The sequence below is a fragment of the Rhopalosiphum maidis genome, chromosome 1 (assembly GCF_003676215.2).
Source record: "Rhopalosiphum maidis isolate BTI-1 chromosome 1, ASM367621v3, whole genome shotgun sequence".
NCBI lineage: Eukaryota > Metazoa > Arthropoda > Insecta > Hemiptera > Aphididae > Rhopalosiphum > Rhopalosiphum maidis.
The window spans coordinates 66,829,143-66,851,056 of NC_040877.1; the positions used below are offsets into that span (position 1 = coordinate 66,829,143).

General features: G+C 24.9%; 2 protein-coding genes across 2 annotated transcripts in view; one reads left to right on the forward strand and one right to left on the reverse strand.

The window, feature by feature from the left end:
* Positions 1-922: 922 nt before the first annotated feature.
* LOC113560535 (dipeptidyl peptidase 9) lies at positions 923-6,300 on the reverse strand. The gene is made up of 16 exons (XM_026966466.1): positions 6,118-6,300; positions 5,452-5,946; positions 5,257-5,392; positions 5,057-5,200; positions 4,583-4,691; positions 4,335-4,511; positions 3,968-4,136; positions 3,743-3,902; positions 3,457-3,671; positions 3,209-3,344; positions 2,968-3,140; positions 2,793-2,912; positions 2,578-2,730; positions 2,354-2,496; positions 2,187-2,298; positions 923-1,110 (listed from the first exon to the last, which is right to left on the reverse strand). The coding sequence occupies exons 1-16, from the start codon at positions 6,133-6,135 to the stop codon at positions 1,018-1,020; spliced, it is 2,553 nt and encodes an 850-aa protein (XP_026822267.1). The 5' UTR covers positions 6,136-6,300; the 3' UTR covers positions 923-1,017.
* A 4,250-nt stretch (positions 6,301-10,550) lies between these two features.
* The window catches only part of LOC113549767 (F-box/LRR-repeat protein 7-like), a 36,635-nt gene continuing 25,271 nt past the window's right edge, over positions 10,551-21,914 (forward strand). The window contains exons 1-2 of the mRNA XM_026951231.1: positions 10,551-10,816; positions 20,795-20,891. The gene's annotated coding sequence lies outside the window, so the exon portion shown is untranslated. The remainder of the gene's footprint in view (positions 10,817-20,794; positions 20,892-21,914) is intronic.

The following is a 21,914-nucleotide window of genomic DNA, read 5'->3' on the forward strand; positions in this document are numbered from 1 at the left end:
CTGTATTACTAAACTATAATTTATCAGGGAAGCTGATTATAATATCTTGTAATCAAAGGAATCAAACATGATTATTATGAATAATGATTAATTATTCAAATTGTATGAAATAATGTATTACAATTTAAAAATATTGAAATTACTAATTATCTATTATAACTATCAGTAAGACATTAAAGTATTTACCTATTGGCTACTTGAACTTTACAGTGAGTATTGAGTATGAATCAAAATTTAATTAATATGAATAAATTTATATAATTTTAAATATTGTTTTATGATATTATGTTAACAAATGTCATAGTTCTAAAAGTTAACAAATTTTATTTTCTTCTGAGTTTTAATATGTGATTTACTATAATTTAACTCTTTTGGCAATTCACTAAATTTTTTTGTTTATTATATTGTTAATAACTTACCAACATTTTTTTTGTATATATTATTAATTCATAATATTATCATATTATAATAATTATTATCTTTATAATATAAAACCATGTTTGATATTTGTATCATGAATTTAATTAAATTACTAAATAGGCCCCTAATAAATAGTTGGCTAGGTTTACAATTTCACAACATTATGTACTAATATTAATTTAAATATAATACAAAGTAATATGGTTATTTGATAAACAATAATTACAAATTTTGTTAAAGTTATTTACAATAGCTGTATTCAATTAATAGTAATTTAAATATAACAAAATCACAGTAAAAATTCTGAATTATTTAATTTTAAGTACAATACAAAATGGTAGTATAAAATTATATCTATGTATTTAAAAATGTACAATAATTATTTAAATTTATAATTTTAATATAATCTATTATTATACAGTAATTAATTTTTATATATATTTGATATACAAGTTTTAATTCTTGTTTTTTTAATATTTTTTTTGTTTTGTAAATATGTGCTTTAATAAAAAATTAACTAGATTTAACAATAAATTAGTTTTGTAAACAAAATAATAATTATAATAATAAATTAACAATACATTTTCAAGTAGAAAGTTATAAATAGTTTTGTAAAAACGATAAAAATGTAGCATCATAATGTTTTGTTGCATCCAAACTTCTTAAACTATGTCTTTCATTTGGGTAGATCTAGAAGTATAAATAAATTGTATTACATAATTTTAAATTATTAAAAAGAATTGAAATAGGTTTTTTTTAATGTTAGATTTTATAAATATTATGAAAACAAAAAAAACATAATGTTTTTCAAGTGTGTAAGTAATGGTTTTAAAACAAAAATTAGAAATAGCTTATAGAGTTAAATTGTATAATTTTATCAAAGATAATTTAAAGTTAATTGTTTAACCAAAATGTTTCCCAGAGCCAGAAAGGATTTCTCCCTCAAGGTTGCCCTTTTTGAAGGAAGTTTAAGAAAAGATCCTTACTAATATAATTCAAATTATAAAATATAGAACATTTATATAGTATTTAAAAAAAAAAATATATAAATCAAATATAATAAATTGTATGAGCTAAATCAATTAACAATAATAATAAGTTAATAAATTTAAATTAATAAAAAAATATTACAGTTTACAGTAGAATCTTAAATCTGGAAAAATGTCAGACCATGTTGCCTAGACTACTGAAAGTTTTATGAGAGTACTCCCATAACCAATACATTTTTATATTTAATTCTACAATCTATATTAAGCAGTTATGATAGAAAATTGTAAAAAACTACATAGTAGAATGTAAAAATAGGTGTCTAGAGAGGGAGCAAGTTAATAAAATAAAACAAATTTATCAGTGAAATCAGTAATTATAGCAGAAGAGTAAATAATATTTTTAACTTGAGGTTTAAACAAAAGACATAAGATAATCAACAAAACAAATATTTCATTTTTTTTTTTACCTACAATGTTTATACCTAATTGTTTAAAAAAAATTTTTTTAGCTATGATCATGGTATACACAATTGTATATGTAGACACGAAACATAAACTGAAGACTTATGTGACATAAATTATGTCCCTTTAAAATTTATATGTGATTACCAGTAAGTAGGTATGTCTTTATTTTATTCAAATGTGTAACCGCCTGGTTTATCTACTTTCACAACTGGTTACTACTTACAATTAATATATTAATATACCACCCAGACTACTAGGTTCATCAATCTAATTTTTACTACATAAATAAAAGCATTAAAATATAAAACATACCTGAAGTTGATAAGGTTTTCCATACTTTACAAGTGTGTTGATCAGTAAACTGGTATGAGAAAAATGAACATTTTCATCAATTAGTCCATGTATAATAAGTAATCTGTTCTCCCTGGAAAAATGGAAATTTGTAAAATAGTACTTTAACATATTTTGGAAAAACTTACTCATCTGGTAAACGACTGACATAACTTAAGACAGAACCATTCATGTATCCAGCAGAATTATATTGTGGCAAATCCATGTACCGTTCTGTGTACCCAGTATCATACATTGCCCACGATGTTACAGGTGCTCCAGCAATAGCTAACTGAAATAAGCACAATTAATTTATATACTATTTGATAAATAATTAATAAATGTTTATTATTCTATTTAATACACCATTTACTTTGAAAATATTTGAATAAGTAGCAAGTCCCATAAGACTTAGATACCCCCCATATGACCATCCATGTATCGCTAACCGATTCATATCTATATATCCTAGGTATTCAGCTAACCACTGAAGAACTTCTATTTGATCTGAAAGTTCTACAGTGCCCTTTAATCAGAAACAAAGTGTATTAATTATTTATAAAATATTGAAACATTAGAAATACTCACTAATCTTCCTTTTAAATGACTTTCAAAAATTAAACCTCTATGTCTTGAGCCTCGAGAATCGATTGCAATGACTACATAGCCTTGAGATGCTAACATATGCATTCTGATATGCCGTGCACCCTAAGACATTAACAAACATTTATTTAACTAATAATTATTAAAGCATTATATTTACCTTAAATGTATTAGTTACAAGTTGTACTTCAGGTCCACCATATACGTGAAGAATAGTAGGATATTTTTGACCGGGTACAAAATTATGGGGTTTGAATACCATAGCAAATAATACATCTCCAGAACTAATTTGGTGTGTAATTAAAGTAGGGCTCTGAAGAACACTATTAATTTCTGAAATTTTAAAAGAAATAATTATTAAAAAAAAAAACATTTTAACTCAAAATTTAAAAAATATTTACCAGAATTTTCAACTAAAAATCCAACTGATATTAAATGTATACCATCAATAGTCATATCATTATGTTCTATTCGAAAAACTTGACAAGAAGGAGGTTTTCTTATATTACTATAGACAGCCACACAAATTTCGCAATTCTGGATGAACAAGAACAATTATATAATAATATAGTTTTAAAACTAAATTTATATTGAAAAAGATATACTTTATTACCTTTTAATATAATTAACTCATTGTTTATTTATTTACCTTATCAATATCAATTTCATAAGAGTAGCCTGGTTTGGTAAGCAGTTTAATGTTTCCAGGGCTCTTTAATGATACTGCATATAAATGTTTTTCTAAAGGTGACTCTCTGACAGCCATAAAATACACTATTTGGTACTTTAAATCAACCCAAAGTCCTTTACCACATACTTCCCAGTTTCCACTGGTTAATGCTAGTTTAGACATCATCATGTTGTCTAATACATAGTTAAATGTAGAGTTAAAAAAAACCTATTAATATACTAATAAGATGATTCAATGTATTTACTTTCACTGGGATCTACATTCTGTATGCCGTTTTCGTGAGATACCTTTGTTATTATACTGGTGATTAAGTATAAATGTCGAAATCCTGTATCTTCTGTAGCCCAAATCATGGTTACTTCACTACTACTTGTAATGGGGAATATATATAAAAGATCATGAACCTATAATGTATAATTTAATATTTAAAAATGATATAGTGAAGCAATATAAAAATTTTATTTCATACATTGACCCAGACATTAGAAGTCTGTGAGTATATAACTTGAGGTGGAACAAAAGTTGAATTATGTGATGAATTTATTATATTAGAAGAAGAATGTTCAATAAAATTATCAATAGATAGAATCATCAATTCAAGCCTTTGTTGTCTTCGATCCAAAACTTGAAGCCATATTCTAAAACACAAGTTTAATCTTAGATTTTTAAAATATACATACATAAAAATGGTTTAAATATTTTAAAGTTTGTATTCAATATTTAAAATACATACATTAAGTATTTAAGTAAAATTAATGTAAAAATTACTTAACAATTTGTCAGAACAAATTATTTAATTATTTATGTTTCAATTATTCTTATTAAGTTGTACTAACAAATCATCATTAGGTGTCCATCCAACTCTAACTAAGTACTCCATCCAAGGAAACATATGGGCCAATGGATATTGAAGTTCCATATTTTTTATATTAATAATTTGACATTCTCCATCAAGTTGGAATTCTACTAGTTTTATATTAGACTTAGAATTAGCAGTACCAGCTCTAGGAAATCTATAAAAAATATGGTTACACTCTTCAACATGAAATAATTAAAGATATTGTTCAATTAGTAACTATCATACCTATATTGTTCAATTTCACCACTACCAGCTGAATTTGATGAGGGAAAATTGAATATTTTTACTTCACTTTCATCAACTTCTTCATATAAAATCCTGTAGACATTATCTTCTACATAGAATAAAATTAAAATTAAAATTATGGTAATTAAAAAGATAGAAATGCATAGTTTTTTTGTTCCTTTAGTAGGTTATTTTTTGAGTAATCAACAGTTAGCAGCAAAGATTGTGTTTAAATATTATTTTTATGAAATTGAAAAATGATATTACTATATCATTATTTGAAGTAATTTCAAACCATACTATAGTGTTATTTCTTAAAAAACTTTTTATAATTGTATATGCAAGGTTCTATTATTATAAACATCAAAACTAAGCAATTCAAAATCTAAAAATCTGAAGAATTTTTTTTATTAGTTATAAATTTACATTATCTACATTTTCAATAAAATAGATGATATTTTCATGGAAATTTACCTTTATGTTTTTTGGGTTGCCACCAATAACCATGATATCGATTAAATTCTTCTTGCATTACATAGGAAGGTACACCTGCTGCCAATGGATCATCTGATAAACACCGTCCGCCTTTATGAGCATAAGTCAATCTTTTGGTACTACCTAAAAACAAATAGATTTAAACAAATTTTAAATCAATACAAACATAATTAATTTACCTGTAGCTATATGAGTTACCCAAATATCAAAGTTACAAACATATGCAACAATATCAATATTATTTGGACAAATTTGAGGTGAAAGCTTAGCTCCAGAAGCATTTGTTCTTAATTCGGTTGGATATAATGAATTTGTCTATTAAATAAAATTTTAATATAATTCAATAATATAAACAAGTTTATGCAATTGCTTACTGAGTATTCATTATCATTACATTGAAATAATGTACTAGCAGCAGGGAAAACAATTCTACCAGATTCACTATTTATTTCATAGGACGTAATTCCAAATGTAGTTAATCGTTTTCTTTCAGATAATAGCTGTTCTTCTCGTGAATATCGACCACTCATTATCACACTTGGGAAATTAGATTCAATTAAAGGTTGCCATGGCAATTGACCAGCAACACTTTGATTTGGTAAATCAACATAGAGAAGAGTTTCAAATTCATTTACAGGAGCACTAAGAAAATAAACCCTTGTTTTTCCATTTTGTAACCGTCTAAACGACACATGCGAAATAGACATCACTGATACAGTAGAAAGACGATGACGAAAGTCACACACTGTTTGTCGAATTTCAGACCATGATTTTTTTGCTCCAGGGTTAGTTATTGATTGATGACCATTTTCTAAAGCATTATTATCACCGTCAGTTGTTTTTTTATTAATCGCAGGACTGCAGTTGCCCTGTTGGACAGTAAAAATAAATAAATAAATGTATTTTTAAATTTTAAGAAGTATAAAATTAATTTTTATAAAATAAACTAAGTGTAAATTTAAATAAATAATATAATAAATCTATGAAAATATATTTATAAATTATATAAATTTTGCATTCTCCAAATATATTTGATTTACCTGGTCGTTAGGTAACATAATGCACGGAAAATAATCGACGAATTAATTACAATGTACTTAGTATCATAACAAATAATTATAAAAATATGTTACACCATAACAAACGGATTTAAAATGAAAAATTAATTTTTTTCTAATTTATAAATTGGCAACAAAGCTACAAAGGCCTTTCACCATATTTAAGGTTAGATGTAGTGGGGAGGATCGGATCGTCATTCGCCGGTCGAAATAGAGTAGGCTAACTTACTGCTGTTAGTAGGATAGTGTTATCAATTATCAATTGTTTTTTTAATTTTTATATGTATGTAATTATTGAACGTAGGTATGTGATATAATCATTGATTATTGGCTATTCAGTTTAGTTAAAATTTATTCTGGGGACTGTGGTATTAATATTTTCCTTGCATTATTGTATGATAGTGAAGAGTGAAGACTAGAATTTTGCTAGTTTTCATGGTTTAATATACTTATTTGTACCTATACCTAGCCAAAATTCACGTTTATTATTAAAATTTAAAATCCTAATTTATAAGAGCAAGCATATAAATAATTAAATTATGATTTGTTACTATCGAGCGACGTGATGCGTATCTACTTCCAGGGTCGGCATTAGGGGGGTAAATTGGGGCATTTGTCTAGGGCCTCACGCATTCAAAGGCTTTGTGCTTTTAATTACATCAATGTCCTATAGCAAGGGGTCTTCAACTGGCGGACCGTGAACACTTTTTTACGGACCCTTATCCGCGGAATAAATTTTAAAATTTTTATAAAATAAATAAATAAAAACTATAAGTGTATGGGCCGGTTGCACAAAACTATATTGGTTCAATAAATAGGTATTGATAATTGGTCCAATAAATTGAGTTATTAAATCGATAAAAATTAAAATACGTTGCACAACGTCATAATACCTATCTCAATGAATCAATAATTTATAGGCCCGATTTTGGTCCAATAAGTTTTATCGGTTCAATAAAATAAAATTAATGAAAGTTTATCAACATAATAATAAGATTTTTGTTTTTTATTATTTTCGAATAAAATGTCAATTTGCATCATATAATTTTATATTCACAAATTTAATAAATATAATATATAATATAATAATATAAACAATGACTTATGCAACGATTTTTAATATTTATCCATCGATAAAATATTTTATTAAACCAATAGAACTTACGGAGTTAATAAATTATCGGATCAATAAAATAAATATTGAATATTTTTTGTGCAACTGGCAATATATCTATTATGATTTATTATAATTTGGTAAATGCATAAATAAATCAATAAATATAAATAGTAATTAAAAAAAAAAGTATAATGTATTTATTTATTAATCATTAAAACCGTTAAGAGTCGTGGCCAGTTTGGTAAGTTTCAAAACGGACCTCCATAAAAATTAGTTGGTGACCCCTTTCCTATATAGGCTATAGGTGACTATGGTAGTTATTGGTTAAATAAGTTTTGCCCAGTGTCTTACAAAAGGTAACGCCGTCCCTGCCTATTACCTACTATTAAAAAAAATAATATTATGGTAATATGATGAATAAGTTACCTATTAAATTATTATGATATTAATATTTGATACATATCAGTGCGATATGCATGAACTAAGATAATATTGTTTTGTCTTATTCATATTACGCTGTAACTTACTGGTAAAGTGGCAACAGAAGATACCTAAATGTCTTACTTGTCCATTTACGTAGTTTACAATTTCAAAACAAAATAATTAAATTACATAATTTTGAATATAGATTACATACAATAAAGATATTATAATAAAATCGAAAATAGGTAGATTAAAATAATATTATTTTATTATTAACACTAAATATGTAATGACCGCAAGTCTGCAAAGAAACATTATACAAATTGAAGTATCTAATTTTATTCACAGGATAGTTGATAGTCGATAAAAATATAAATTTACTCACAACAAACTATAAAGTTATGATGTTAATATAATGTGGCCTACCATCCGCATATTTAAAAAAAAAAAGATCGGATCATGGCTTGACCTTAACATGATGGGATAAACTTCGGCGCCACTAAGTTCCTGTTATGACTTATGATATTCAACTCTGAGGAAGTGAGAAACCACAACAATTTATTCTCACCTAAATATACTTCAATGCTTTCAATTAATGAATCCATATTAATATTACCTAATATGTATATAAAAAAGGGTTGACAAGTGGGTATCGCTCTGCTGTATAGTAGAGATGGAGAGTAGGTCACTATATATAATGAATGTGTTAAATTTGAATGCAATGACTGCAGGTATCATTGTATACGAAAAACAATTCTGAACGGATATGATTTTTCAGTCTAGAATGATTATAGTACTTAGTACTTAGTAGGATATATTATATTAATACCTATATTTAAATTGTTATATATCGTTATTTTATTCGATTTTGTGAAAAACTAATTTTTTAGGTTCATACAATTTTTTCTATATTGACGGTGGATGAGTTTTTTATTTACAGTTATTTGAAGAAAAAGTTATGGAAAACCTTGTGTTTGGTATTTTAACTTTATAGATATAAATTACAAACATTATTTGTATTTTCAACTTCAAAATTTCTTGCAAATTTTCAAAATTTTGACATAATATTTCGTAAACATTTGAACTTTAAATGATTATGAACAAAAATTTTGAAAAACGATTTTTGATTTTTTTTAATACGATAAGTATTACTTATATTAATTTGAAGTTTGAAATTTATTGAAGTTTTTTATGCTTTTACAACTTTGTATGTAATATATATATATATATATATATGTATCGTATACGATATAGCTATATATGCATAATGTATATAACTATATAAGCATATTACTAAATGAAATTATTTTTAAATTCTCGTAAATAATCAGAATCTATAATTATTGTTCTAACAAAAATCAATGAAATATTAAATTAATTAATAAGCGTATATATATAGATTATAATTTAAAAAAGGTGGGCAAATGGGTATCGCTGAATTGCTCTGCTGTATAGTAGAGGTGGAGAGTATAGGTCACTATAATGAATGTGTTAAATTTAAATGCAATGACAGATATCATTATTGTGTACAAAAAATGATTCTGAACGGAGATAATTTGTCAGCCTAGAATTAATTAGTAGGATATATTATATATTATATTATTACTTAATACTTATATTTAAATTGTAATATATCGTTATTTTACTCGATTTTGTAAAATACTTATAATAAACCTTGTATTAAATTTTAAAATTTTTTTGGAAAGCCATTTTTTTTATCGGCATTTCAAGAAAATTTTTTTAGAAAAATCAAAAAATTTCAATGGTCTATAAATAGTTAAAAAAATTCTAAACATTTGAAAATTTAATCGTTAATAGATAACGCTAATATAAACATTTTGCGAAAATTTCAAGTAATTACAATAATTTGTTTTTGAGTTACAGCAAAATCCAAAAATCGATATATTGTCGAAAAGTGGTTATGCGTAAAAATTTCTGTTTTCCTATTACTTTTTCAGAATTTTTATCGACGCTTTTGAAAACTACTTTTGACCTCCTAAAGTACCAACTAAATGAATTTTCCTTTTCAAAGAGGGATTGAAGTGAAAAATCAAAGCATTATTTCTACTCCAAAACGTGATGACACACAAAAATAAAAAAAACATACATCATTGTAAAATCAATACATTCACCACTCCGTTTAGAATCTAAAGTAGGTATACTCATCAATAAAGTTAAGATGGTACATTTAAGTACACATTTTAATTAACACATTTTTAAGTACTATAAGCTGCTTAGACTAAATATAATTAGTGAAAAATGAAAATAGTTTCGTAATTTTTCTTTGTATGAAAAATATGTATAAATCTGTATATTTTAAATAATTGAAATAATAGTTTACTTTAGACAATTTCGAATCGAAGTATTTTAATAAAATTATATATACGTTATTTTATCTTGTAGACTGAAATAATAAAATATATTAACGGATTATTACATAAAAAAATAAATATTTTTAAAGTTTTGAACTTTATGTATCATTTATTCGTATGCTGTCTGGACTTACGTACCTACGTACATTAAACCTACTACGATTCCTATGTATACATATGTTTATTAAGAGCTTTCGTAACTAAAAGTGTGATGACACTTTGACAAATACGTAATAATATGCTTTGAAGATTGAAATTATGTTACAATTTTTATAATAAAATAAATACGGCATTTTTTTTTTAATATAAATAAAATTTATATAATAATAATTCCGACAAAACATTAAAAATCACGGACTAAGATATATCTTAATCCGTGTTAAAAATCATTGTATCTGTCATTATCATTTAATATTATGTGGCAGCACTGTAACGTTCGTTGGCCCTCTCCTTCTTGTTTCCTTACAACATGACTACAAGAGTCTGCAGACTGGCAATGGCAGTCGTCAGATACCATAGTATACCTGCTCCATTTTGTTGTGCTGGTCGTTTGCAACAGTTTTGTCGTTCATTCCACTAAGTGATTTCAGTAGTTCGTCACCCGTTTTTAAATAAGTGTTGTATCTGTACACATTTTAGTGCGAAATTAAATTCACATATTATTTATGCATGCGTATAGAATAAATAATTAATTCGCGGGTTTGTGTGATATTCGTGATTACATGGTGACAATGATTAAGACTTCAATGTTATACTACACTCATATCAGGTACATACACATACCTTCATATATTATTATTACATGTTTTGAAAATATCAATTTTTATAAATTAATTACGTATTTAGTTTATTTTATTAATTCTACTATTAAATTAATTAAATTAGTATTAATAAAATATAAATATTTAAAATTATTTTGTTGAGTAGATATATTACGTATTTACTAAATACGCACTAGGTATAATACAATAATATATATTTTATGTATTATGTGCAAATATATATAAATATATATTTGTTTTCTAACATGTAAGTAAAGTTTTTATTGATAATTTTATTATGTTACCAATATAATGTTTAATAATGTATAGGTTATTTATAATGTAGGTTTTGCTTATTATTTTCTTGAATATTATAGACTTATATATAAATAGAAAATGTGCATTTCATTACCAAGATAATTTGATCGATTAAATTAGCTATACTATTTACATTTTTTAAACAAATCAAAATTATAAATTTGCAATTGAGATGGAGTGGTTATAGAGATACCTAATCGTCCTAATTTAACAATTCACTTTGCTCTTATTTGGGGTGAAATTTAGTACCTTCACCAGAGACTTATTATTTTCATTTGAAAATTAAAAATTTTTTAACATTTTTAAGCTTATTTAGATATTTTTAGATACCTACTTACCATTAAATATTGACTTTACAATGATGAGTTTTTTTTTCGGAACGGACATTTCCTACAGAGTATTATCTGCGGTTTAAATACAAATAGCTAGGATAATAATTATAACCAGTATATTGTCCCTCCTTTTCAATACATGGTTTATTTTTTTAATTTACTTTATAGTTTACCATTTATTAGGCATCATAGATTTTTTATCATATCATCGATATTTTCTATTCATAGAGCGATCGCGGTTAGCAATGCAAATAACCAGTTTCGACCTCAATATTTTGGTTTTTTTTTTCATTTATTTGGTGGCCTAACCATAGAGATTTTGTACAGTCCAATTGTTAATAAAAATCATTTCAAGAAGGCAATGTTCAGCGTATCACGGTGGTGGGTAGTTGGTTGTAAAGGTTCGAATTGATGGGTAAATCATTGTAAACCTTGTAGATATTCCTTAATTCTTATGTCCGATATTTTTCTATAATTTGTTCACAGCTTTCCGACAACTGTCTACCTAATGGCACGAGTTGAAACGACCCGAAATAAGTTTTTTATGTATTGTACTATCCTGTACTTAACTACTATATTTAGGTCTTAGGGTATATATTAAAAACTATAAATATTAGAATTCGTCAATCAAAAAGTGCTTCAAAAGTTAGATTTAAAATTTTGATTAAATATTATATGATTACTTTAGTTACCTTTTAATTGGCACATTAATAATAATAAAAATACTCACATTAATTTTTAGGGAATTGTGCTATAAGATGAGATAGTAGTTAATATAACTTAACATTATAATAAACTAAATAAACTATTAGTTAGTTGTTAATAGTATAGGCAAATAATTATTTGACGAAATGTTCCACTTGATAAAAAAGCTTATTTTATTGTCATAAAAAATAAAAGTTGTTAATGCTAATAAGACAAACTGTTAAATTTAATTTAAAATCTGAAAGAACTATTAAAATAATATTATTATTTTTATTTAAACGATTATCAATTAAATATCAAAGTTAAAAAGATAATCATTAACTAATAGCCATTAGGCATTAGGTTTAAACTATTAAATTTTTTTATATTTATATTATATAAGTATATTTACACAGATATTCAGTAAAACTATTTTTATCAATATAATATTATATTTTTATAATATAATAATGAAAAATAATTAATACTAATGGAAGATATATTATTAGTGTAACGTGTTTATTCGTTACAAAAGGTAATTATAACCAATAGAGAACGTCTGTTAAAATATCTAGCAAGTCCAGTCTTATCGGAATATTATATTTCTACTTATTTATATGAGTAAAATAATTTTTTTTAAGTCCAAAAGGATAATACCTATAATAAAATAAAATAAAAATAATAAAATATATACTTGAGTTATTTGTACGGAATCATTTCCAAGTGATGTCCACATAACAATCCGTAGTTGTATGTATTATAGGTAGTAAATGTTATGTTGGGCTCCCCGTTGAGTTTTAGACCGATAAGATTTCACCGGCACGTGGAGATTACTTGTATTTAATACAAGGACGTCCCTTGGCTTTTTGAATAATTCGGTTTTGAATTTTAAATTAAGGTAAAGATATGTCTGGAAACTATCACATATTGAACAGCACTAAACCATAAAATAAAATAAGAATTTAAAAATGTATAAAGAAAAAACAACAATGATGTATGCTAGAGGTTATTATACAGAAATATATAATGCTCCTTTCAAAATAAAAAATTATTTATTAATACAATATAGTATTTAGTAAACATATTATAATTAAAACCTAAACAAGACTAAAAAAATGTTAAATATATATTCTAAGACTGCAATGACTCAAACAAAATAATATATTCAATAAAAGGTAGATAATATTTAGTATTTTTTTGTAACTATGCAATATACACGTATTACGTAATTAACTCGTGTAAGTTATTTTTTTTTCTTTTGACAATATGTCAAAAATAATAGAAAATTATAACAATTAGCTAAAGATATTAAATAGTCATTTATTTGAGTGGTAACATCATATATACTGTAGATTTTCCTGGGACAAGTTAGTGATCGTATCAAAGTGTAACTGCTTGTTGTCATAGTTTTCATGGTAATTTATTTTATGACTATATTCAAAAATAATATATGTTTTTTTAATTAGATACATTAAATATTAAACTTATATTTTTATGGGAAATAAGTACACGTAATTTCGGTATTTGAACACATAAAAATTTAAGTAATATCATAATTGTATATAGTTTAATAATAAAAATGTATACATTTGTTTGAAAATTAAGTGAATTAAAGACAGTTTATATTTGATGTATAAAGGATTATTTTAGAAATAAAACTTTATGTCTGTACATAGTTATTGACGACAAAGATCCCAAAAATTAGGCTTAGATAATCCAATTTTTTTTTTATTTTAAGACATATGAACCATATATGTAATATTTTTGTATAATATTTCAATGTAAAAAATAATTGTTTTAAATTTCTTATTATTGTAATAAGAAAATAATTTAAATTGATTTTAGTTAAAATTGATTAATTATGAATATTATACTGTTTGTGGATTATCGATATGTTTTTCATTTCAACTCTTTTGGAAATTCTAAAAGTTCAAGTTTAACTTCTATTATCATGTTTTGGAGCAGTTAATTTCTTTAAGCTTTCACATTGATGGTTTCTAGTAGATTTAAAATATGATTTAGTTGGTACTTAACTTTAGAACTTAAAACAGAAAATTTCCAATACTCTTCTTAATAATTACTATTAGTAAAAAATAAAACAGCGAGACAATGAAAGCATTTACACTACAACACAACTTCAGTTTTTGACAAAATTTATTTTATTTTTATTATTTAAAAAATAATAAATTAAGATTTGAAGTTTTCACCAAATTGAAATTTTTAGACATGATATGATTTTTTTAAATTGTAGGCTCATTTTGATCTATTTATAGACATTTAAAATGTTGGCAATGATGAGTGTTTTTATTGATGTAGATAACATTTTTGTAAGCTTGAAAATTAAATACAACTACTATAAGTCTTTTTGTAAATGGATCTTGTTACTATTTTAAAATATTAAAAAAAAAAAACATTAACATTATTTTTTTTTATTAGAATTCAAATTTTTACCAAAATCTTTGAAATCACAAAAATTCACCAAATATTTTATAATAAAGTGGACATAATATCATCCACGCATACATAGCAAATTTTATGTTAAAAAGAACCCGTTTAAGTGTTTTATTCTATCATTTTTAATACGAGAACTTATTAGTTATTACAAGTTTTAAAAGTAAGAATATTTTTATGTGAAGTAATTCAAAAACTTTTTTTTTGGTATTTTAATTTTGAAACAAATTATGACTTACGTGTTTGAAAACTAAATTAAAAAAAAAAATGAGCGCATGCCTTCATGGTAAATCCGTATGGTACTATAGTAGATTATTTATTATTTATTATTGTCGATACCAGACAATTTTCACTTCACTAAGAAGTAATTTCCAAAGATTAATCAAGCCAAAATCAAAGGAAATATTATAGAAAATTGAATTTATTTGTAAACAACACAAAATGTATTTAAAAAATAAAACATCAGAAAATATACTTAAGTATTTGGCCATAGTTGGAAATAAGTATCGGGGATTTAAAATTTAATTTAAATATCATATTGAATGGAATTTGTCCACTTTTTGGAATTATTTACTTTTTTAGTTTGTGTTATTTATGTAAATTTAACGATATTTTTTTAATGCATGTATTCGTATTAGTATTTAAATATTAAAAATAACTATGATATAACTTAATATTTATTTAATAAAAAATTTGGCCTCGCCGCACCCAATTTCACGCGCAGTTGTACGCCTTTGAATAGTCAAAATCATGTATTTTGTTATTCTGGCACTGCGCACAATCGTACTCCATCGAAACAATTTTCGGTAATTTTCTGATACAACCCTTTATATTTATTATGTTAATTATAATATGCCAATAATTAATAAAATATATTTAAATACACAAATTATTTATTATATAAAATATTAAAATCAAAAATATATCTAAAATAGATTGTTTTGCTATACAGCAATCCGTAGTTTACGCTTAATCTTCAAAGTTCAAACAATTAAATAATCATTTTTATCAAGTTGCACGGGGATTGTATTGTACTTATAAATGTACATTGTAAAAATCATAAGAATAATAGTTAATCAATTGTTTAATCTTATAATTTTCGAAAAAAATTTTAAAAATTGTTTAATACGGATTTTTTACATAAAAACTTAAATTAAAATGTATTATCGTCCTGTGTCTTTTATTTGAAAAATTGGTTGACAGTACAAACTGGTTTTTATTTTATTTATATAATATTGTACCTATATATTTTATCAATAATGAATTGTTTGGAAATTTGAAAAAGAATCCAAGCTTATTCGATACTTTGTTACCATTCCCTATTTACGCACCTAGGGTAGTTATATAAATGGGATGTATAAATATGTTTAGAATACAATGTATAATAGATACATTATGTTTTTCAGGGGGAACTACGAGATTTAATGTTATTTTGACCTAGATTTATCATGACAAAAGTGAAGTTCATTGTATACCCTCGTTAAAGTCTTTGAAGTAGATTCTAAAATTTAAGCAAAGCAAGGAATGTGAACCTATTAGTTTTAAAATACAAATAATGGTTCTAATTTCTAATAGTTTCATATGATATTATATTCTGTATTCTGTACTTATATATTAAACATGTTTCCTTATCATACAATTGACAACTTGCCATCCTTGGTTTTTTCTCAGAAGTTACTTTAGTAAAAGTATTAATAAATAGTGAAGTTTCGTAAATGTATTTCAGTTATTTGTCGTAAGAAAAATTGTTGATCATTTGTTTAAAGATGACAAAAGAATTTAAAAATATATTGTAACTGTTTATATTTTATAGGTTGAATATAAAACTTAAAATTTGAAATTTGATTTTTATGCATTTAAAAATTGTATTTCAGATTCCTGATAGACTAAAGAGCGATGAATGTATTGGTAAATGTTGGTATATTTTGTACTTTTTAAATTTTCTATTTTTTTTTTAGTTTTCTTTAGATGATTTTTTTTTATTTTAGTCGAAATGCTTGAAAATCTAATAAACCGTTCTTAATATTTGTATGTTTCTTATATTAATAATATAATAATAAAAAATAATATCAAAAATACTTGACTGATTTTTTTTAAGAAGAGTTAAATTAATGTTGATTAAAAAAATTGGATATTTAAACAAAAATAGTAATTTTACTTTGGATTTAGTTATTTTATTGTTATTTAAAGTATATTAATTATAAGGACTGAGCTTTTCATTATTATTACATTTATTAGTGTTTTTTATAAACAAATAATTTTTTAAAACATTTAGACTAATTCCAAACCATCTGTGTCACGAACCCACTGGTCACTGTTCCTTGTAAAATACATCGGTATTTTTGGCTTATATATTTATAATATATGATATAATCAGTGGCGTATTTATATGCAGGCACTATAACTAATCTAATTGTTATATTTTTGTATTTAAAATATAATTAAAAATTGTTTTGTTTACATACCTAATTAAATTTTATTTTATCATAATTAAGGGCGGCAATATTCCACAGGCCTACAATCGGTAAATATTTAAATACGTCTCTGAATATAATTTTATAAGTTTTAAAACGTACAACTTATAATAATTATATTATGTCTTCGGTTTTTTTTTTAGTGAAAATTAACTTAATCTATCGTTATGCTTATAGTAAAATAAATAAATGATACAATATTCTTAAAAAATAGTGTCCAATGTTGTAATTTATCGCTAAATTTAAGTTTAATACATCTATAACACCAATACGAGTCTATGACTACATAGTGATCTACGTATATTAGTTTCACTTAATTGTGATGAGGTTTACTGGAAGCCTATTATACAGTAGAGTTATACTTTCTCAGTTTTTATTCAAACTGAAAAAATATAATAATTCATGAACCCGTTATTCAAATTAAAATTTTTAAGTTTTTTGTTATCATTATTGTTTAAATATATATTATATAACAGAATAGATTAAATTTAATCTATTCTGTGATTGTTATAGACAATTGATATAGCTTTACATCATTATCTACTTACTGATTTTACGCTGTGTTTTGCCGGCGACAAATTTAATTACTAATGGGAAAGCAATATATAAATTAAAAGATAGTAGTTTTTTGCAAGTTAATTATATTTAACATTTGTTTGAAAATAAAAAATAAAAAGTATTAATTAAAATTATAGTCTTTGTTTGTATAAACAAACAATAATTATCGTTTTTCGCGAGCCAACAACTTTGTGTAACTCTCTCTTTAAGATGCAAAATTTGAAAACTGGCTTTCAGGTGGGTTTTCATTGGGTATAGAATTACCTATTTACCAAATTTCAGAACCATAAGTGCGATCGAATTGGCTGTGGATAGCTTAAACAGACAAATTAATATAGATGATATCAAATTTGGAATTTTATTTGAAGGCTTATAATATATTCTAAAAACAATAATAATTTTTACATTTATTTATGTTTTGATTCATTAAAATAATTGTCAATGAACAATATACAGATCACATAATTTATAATCAACAACCTAAGTATGTTTTTGTATCGTTTTATACTATATATGTGCTGGACTAATATGCTAATTATTCTAGTTTTTACTAGAGTCAGAATTTTTTATATGTGTACAGCTCTAAAAAGGATAAAAATGTATAAAAATGTATTTTAAGACGTTCTAATTTTATTTTAATGTTTTAATATAACATAAACGTATCATTATTGATTATTAAGGATTACTACACCTAAGTTAAAAATGTATAAATATTATAAAGAAAAAAAAAAAGATAAAAATATGTAAAATTAAAAAAATTTCAACCTAATTTTTTTTGTAATGAAGATTAAATTTACAAAATATATTTATAAATTTAAAAGTATAATGAATTAAATCAAAAATGTTGAGATAAACCGATTGAACCACTTACTACGCATCTTTATAAGTTTTTTCTCTTTTTATTTTGTTTAAATGGCTGAAAGTTTTTTAGATTGATATGGCTTAAGGTAAGGAGTAGTCCCATATTAACGATATTGAAATCATGTGGTATAAAAGTAAATAATGTACCTTTAAATATTTCTTTAATAATACACTCATCTGATGTAGTACCTATCCATTTTGTAAAAACAACTTAAAATTAACCGCCGCCGCCAAAAAAAAAAAAAAAAAACTGACTTAAAGTGAAAATAAAATGTTTGTATTTTATTTTCAGCAATATGCAATGTGAACATAACTATTATACTTATTATAATACTTTGTTTGGATACTTACTGATAAAGGATATACAATAGTATACTCGTTATTAAAAGCTATTGTTTTAGTAGATAAAATAGAAAAGTTAGAATAGTAAAAATACATCGTACTATGTAGTTAATAAAGCTTATAAATAAGATGATATATGCTACATCTTTGCTAAGGAATAACGTTGTTTTTAAACATTATTTTCTTAATTTTCATATATATATAATAGATAGATAGATAGATATTCGTATTTAAATAGTATTGAACAAATAATGGTGGCTGTGCTAATTCGGTAGTTGATTTTAAAATGTGACTATAAATATGATTTTTTTTTTGTGATTTCCATGTGTATTTGTATATATTAATGATAGATACTTATAGAATTACAATACATAGTTTTACATAAGGTTTTAATGTTTTCAATACATTAGTTCTTAATTCGTCTAAGAAATAAAATGTACGGACTAGTTATTTTTTTTTTTGAGTATCGTCCCCTAAATTTATTTGCACCGGTTTTATATTCGAATAAAAAATCCAGATGAAAACCATATTATTATTATTATTAATAATAATAATAATACAAAGTGAGAGAAGTAGAAATAAAAATCAAAACCTAAGCGTGTATTTATGTTTTGATAGCCTGAAGCTCCTAGTGTCGAGATCGGATCGCGGGAAGGCCTGCTGTAGTATGCTCATATGTATGTGCATACGCGCATAAAATAATCCATCATTCCAACATTCACAAGCGCACGCACGTACTCACACGCAACGCGCGCGCACTTACTCGTGGCGCGCGCGCTCACACACACACACACACACACACACACACACACACACACATACTCACACCCGTGGGCAGCCCGTCATTTTAACCTATGGAATGCCACTGCACCCAAACAACATTTTCGCCTGATCTCCATTCCCCCCCACTACCTTCATTCTTTAAACATCTTTTCTTCTTCGGAATAATTTTCGGAATTTTTATATTTTCAGCTTTTGTTAAATAAAAAAAAAAATTGATCTATTAAAATTATGAAACGATATTAAATAATATAGATATTATATAGGTACTTACTACAGATTACAGTAGTACTATAATCTCAACATTGAAAAAAAGAATTTTCTGTTCCTGATAGTTACAAACATTTTTCTTCTTGTCAACCGTATTTTGTATAATTGAATAATGATATGGCGTACGAATTATAATTATGATTTATTATACTCGTCGTGCGGCCCCTGGATTTACAAGATAATGGTGTGTGTGTTTGTGTGTGTGCATGTGTATGCGTGTGTATGCGAAAGAAAAAATGTACTGATAAATATCTCGAATCCTAAAGGTCTAATTATTAGTCAAGTACAGGTTGTTGTGATAAATTAATATTATGGACGCTGGGCCATAAGATATGCAAATATCCAGGCGCGTCTGCTGTCCGTGTTATAATAATGCGGTGTTTCTTTATAGCAATGTTAATATAGATTATAGGTAATGGTTTGTTACAGTCTGAATAATGGTAATTTATAATTTATAAACATTTAAGAATATAAAAAAAGTACAAATTTAATTTCCACGTAAACAATATGTCAACATAATATACGTATCTTATACCGATTATAATTTTAGATTGTATGATAATTATAAAAATATTAACAAAAACAATTTTTATTTTTTTTAATAGAACGAAGAATTTTAAAGTAGTTATCTTATACTTTTACAATATTGTTCCATTGTAATTTTAGTTGTTTTTAAACATATTTAAATAATATTATAAATGTATATTATTAAAAGTATTATACTATATAAAAGATAATTTTAGAAAAATATTAATAAGTAATATGGCAATTTCCGTGTATTTATGTATATATTGCGTAGGACAATCAAGTACATTTTATTGGCTATAAATTATACAGTAACAAGTACGAGTACTTCAAATTCAATTGTAAATCCTATTTAGTAATTAATTTTTACACTTGTTTTTTTTATTTTTAGATTACAATAAATTCCTACAATAATATATTATATTGTAATGGACAATTGGAATTGTACGGATGTGTGATTGATTACCCAGATGTCTAGCGCCAATCAGGTAATCATTTAATATATATTTATATAGTAAATTATAATCAATATTACGATCACCTTCACAATTATTTACCTGTAACTACGCATGGGCGTAAAAACCGGATGCTCGAGACTCGAGTAATATAACTGAATGCAGATGAGACCTGGTGAGGTTACAGTGAATGTCGTGTCTTTGGCTTTTGATCGATTTATCGCCAAACGTCACTCCATCTCGTTGCAATGTCTTTGTACCTATTTCTTATTTCTTATTCTATTATCCCGGTCTGTTTCACCGTTGTTAGATGTATCCGGAACAACACTATTCCGTAAATGCAAACTTGACCATGCATGTGGCATACTAAATTTTCTCTATAAGCCATCACTGCAAAAACACAGTATCCAGTGTATTGTATATAGAATAATTATATTTTAAAATGAATTAACTACCCATAATAATTTATCTAATATGTAATTCATAATTATTGGCTAAATTTATTTTGGTGTTAGCAACAATATATTTATTATTTTTGCTTTGATAAATCAATAAGTGCAATTAAAAATGTAATGTTTATTTTATGTATATATATTATGTCAACCTTTATCCATTGGGGACTTATGATATTGATTGCTTGCAATGTGATAACTCTATACTTCATTAATTATAATTATTATATGAAAAACTTTAGTAGCCAAATTTGTAGACAGTTCAAATAATAAATTGTAATAATATTCAGCGTCTGGTGCACAAAATGTATACTTGCAGGCACGTATACTGGGAGGTCACCCCCCCGAATATTTTCTATTAACGAGGAAAAAATGGTTTTATTATGTTGCGGCACAATCTGTATTACTAAATTTTGTAAGCCCCCGAAATTTTTTTTATGTACGTGCCTGTATACTTGTATAACATATATTTTAATATTCAAAGGTTAAGTAATAACCAATTACTAATAACTAATGTATAAAGTTGGCCGTCATTTATTCGTATTCATGCTAAAACACAAAACGTTTTACAGTTATCACAATTTAGATCATCTTGCTTCTGAGT

Excerpts from the sequence above, each read along its gene's own strand:
- LOC113560535 (XM_026966466.1), bottom strand. Across the intron at positions 2,731-2,792 it reads GTCATTTAAAAGGAAGATTA|GGCACTGTAGAACTTTCAGA; the intron begins GTGAGTATTTCT and ends TTCTGATTAAAG. Across the intron at positions 2,497-2,577 it reads CTTATTCAAATATTTTCAAA|TTAGCTATTGCTGGAGCACC; the intron begins GTAAATGGTGTA and ends TGCTTATTTCAG.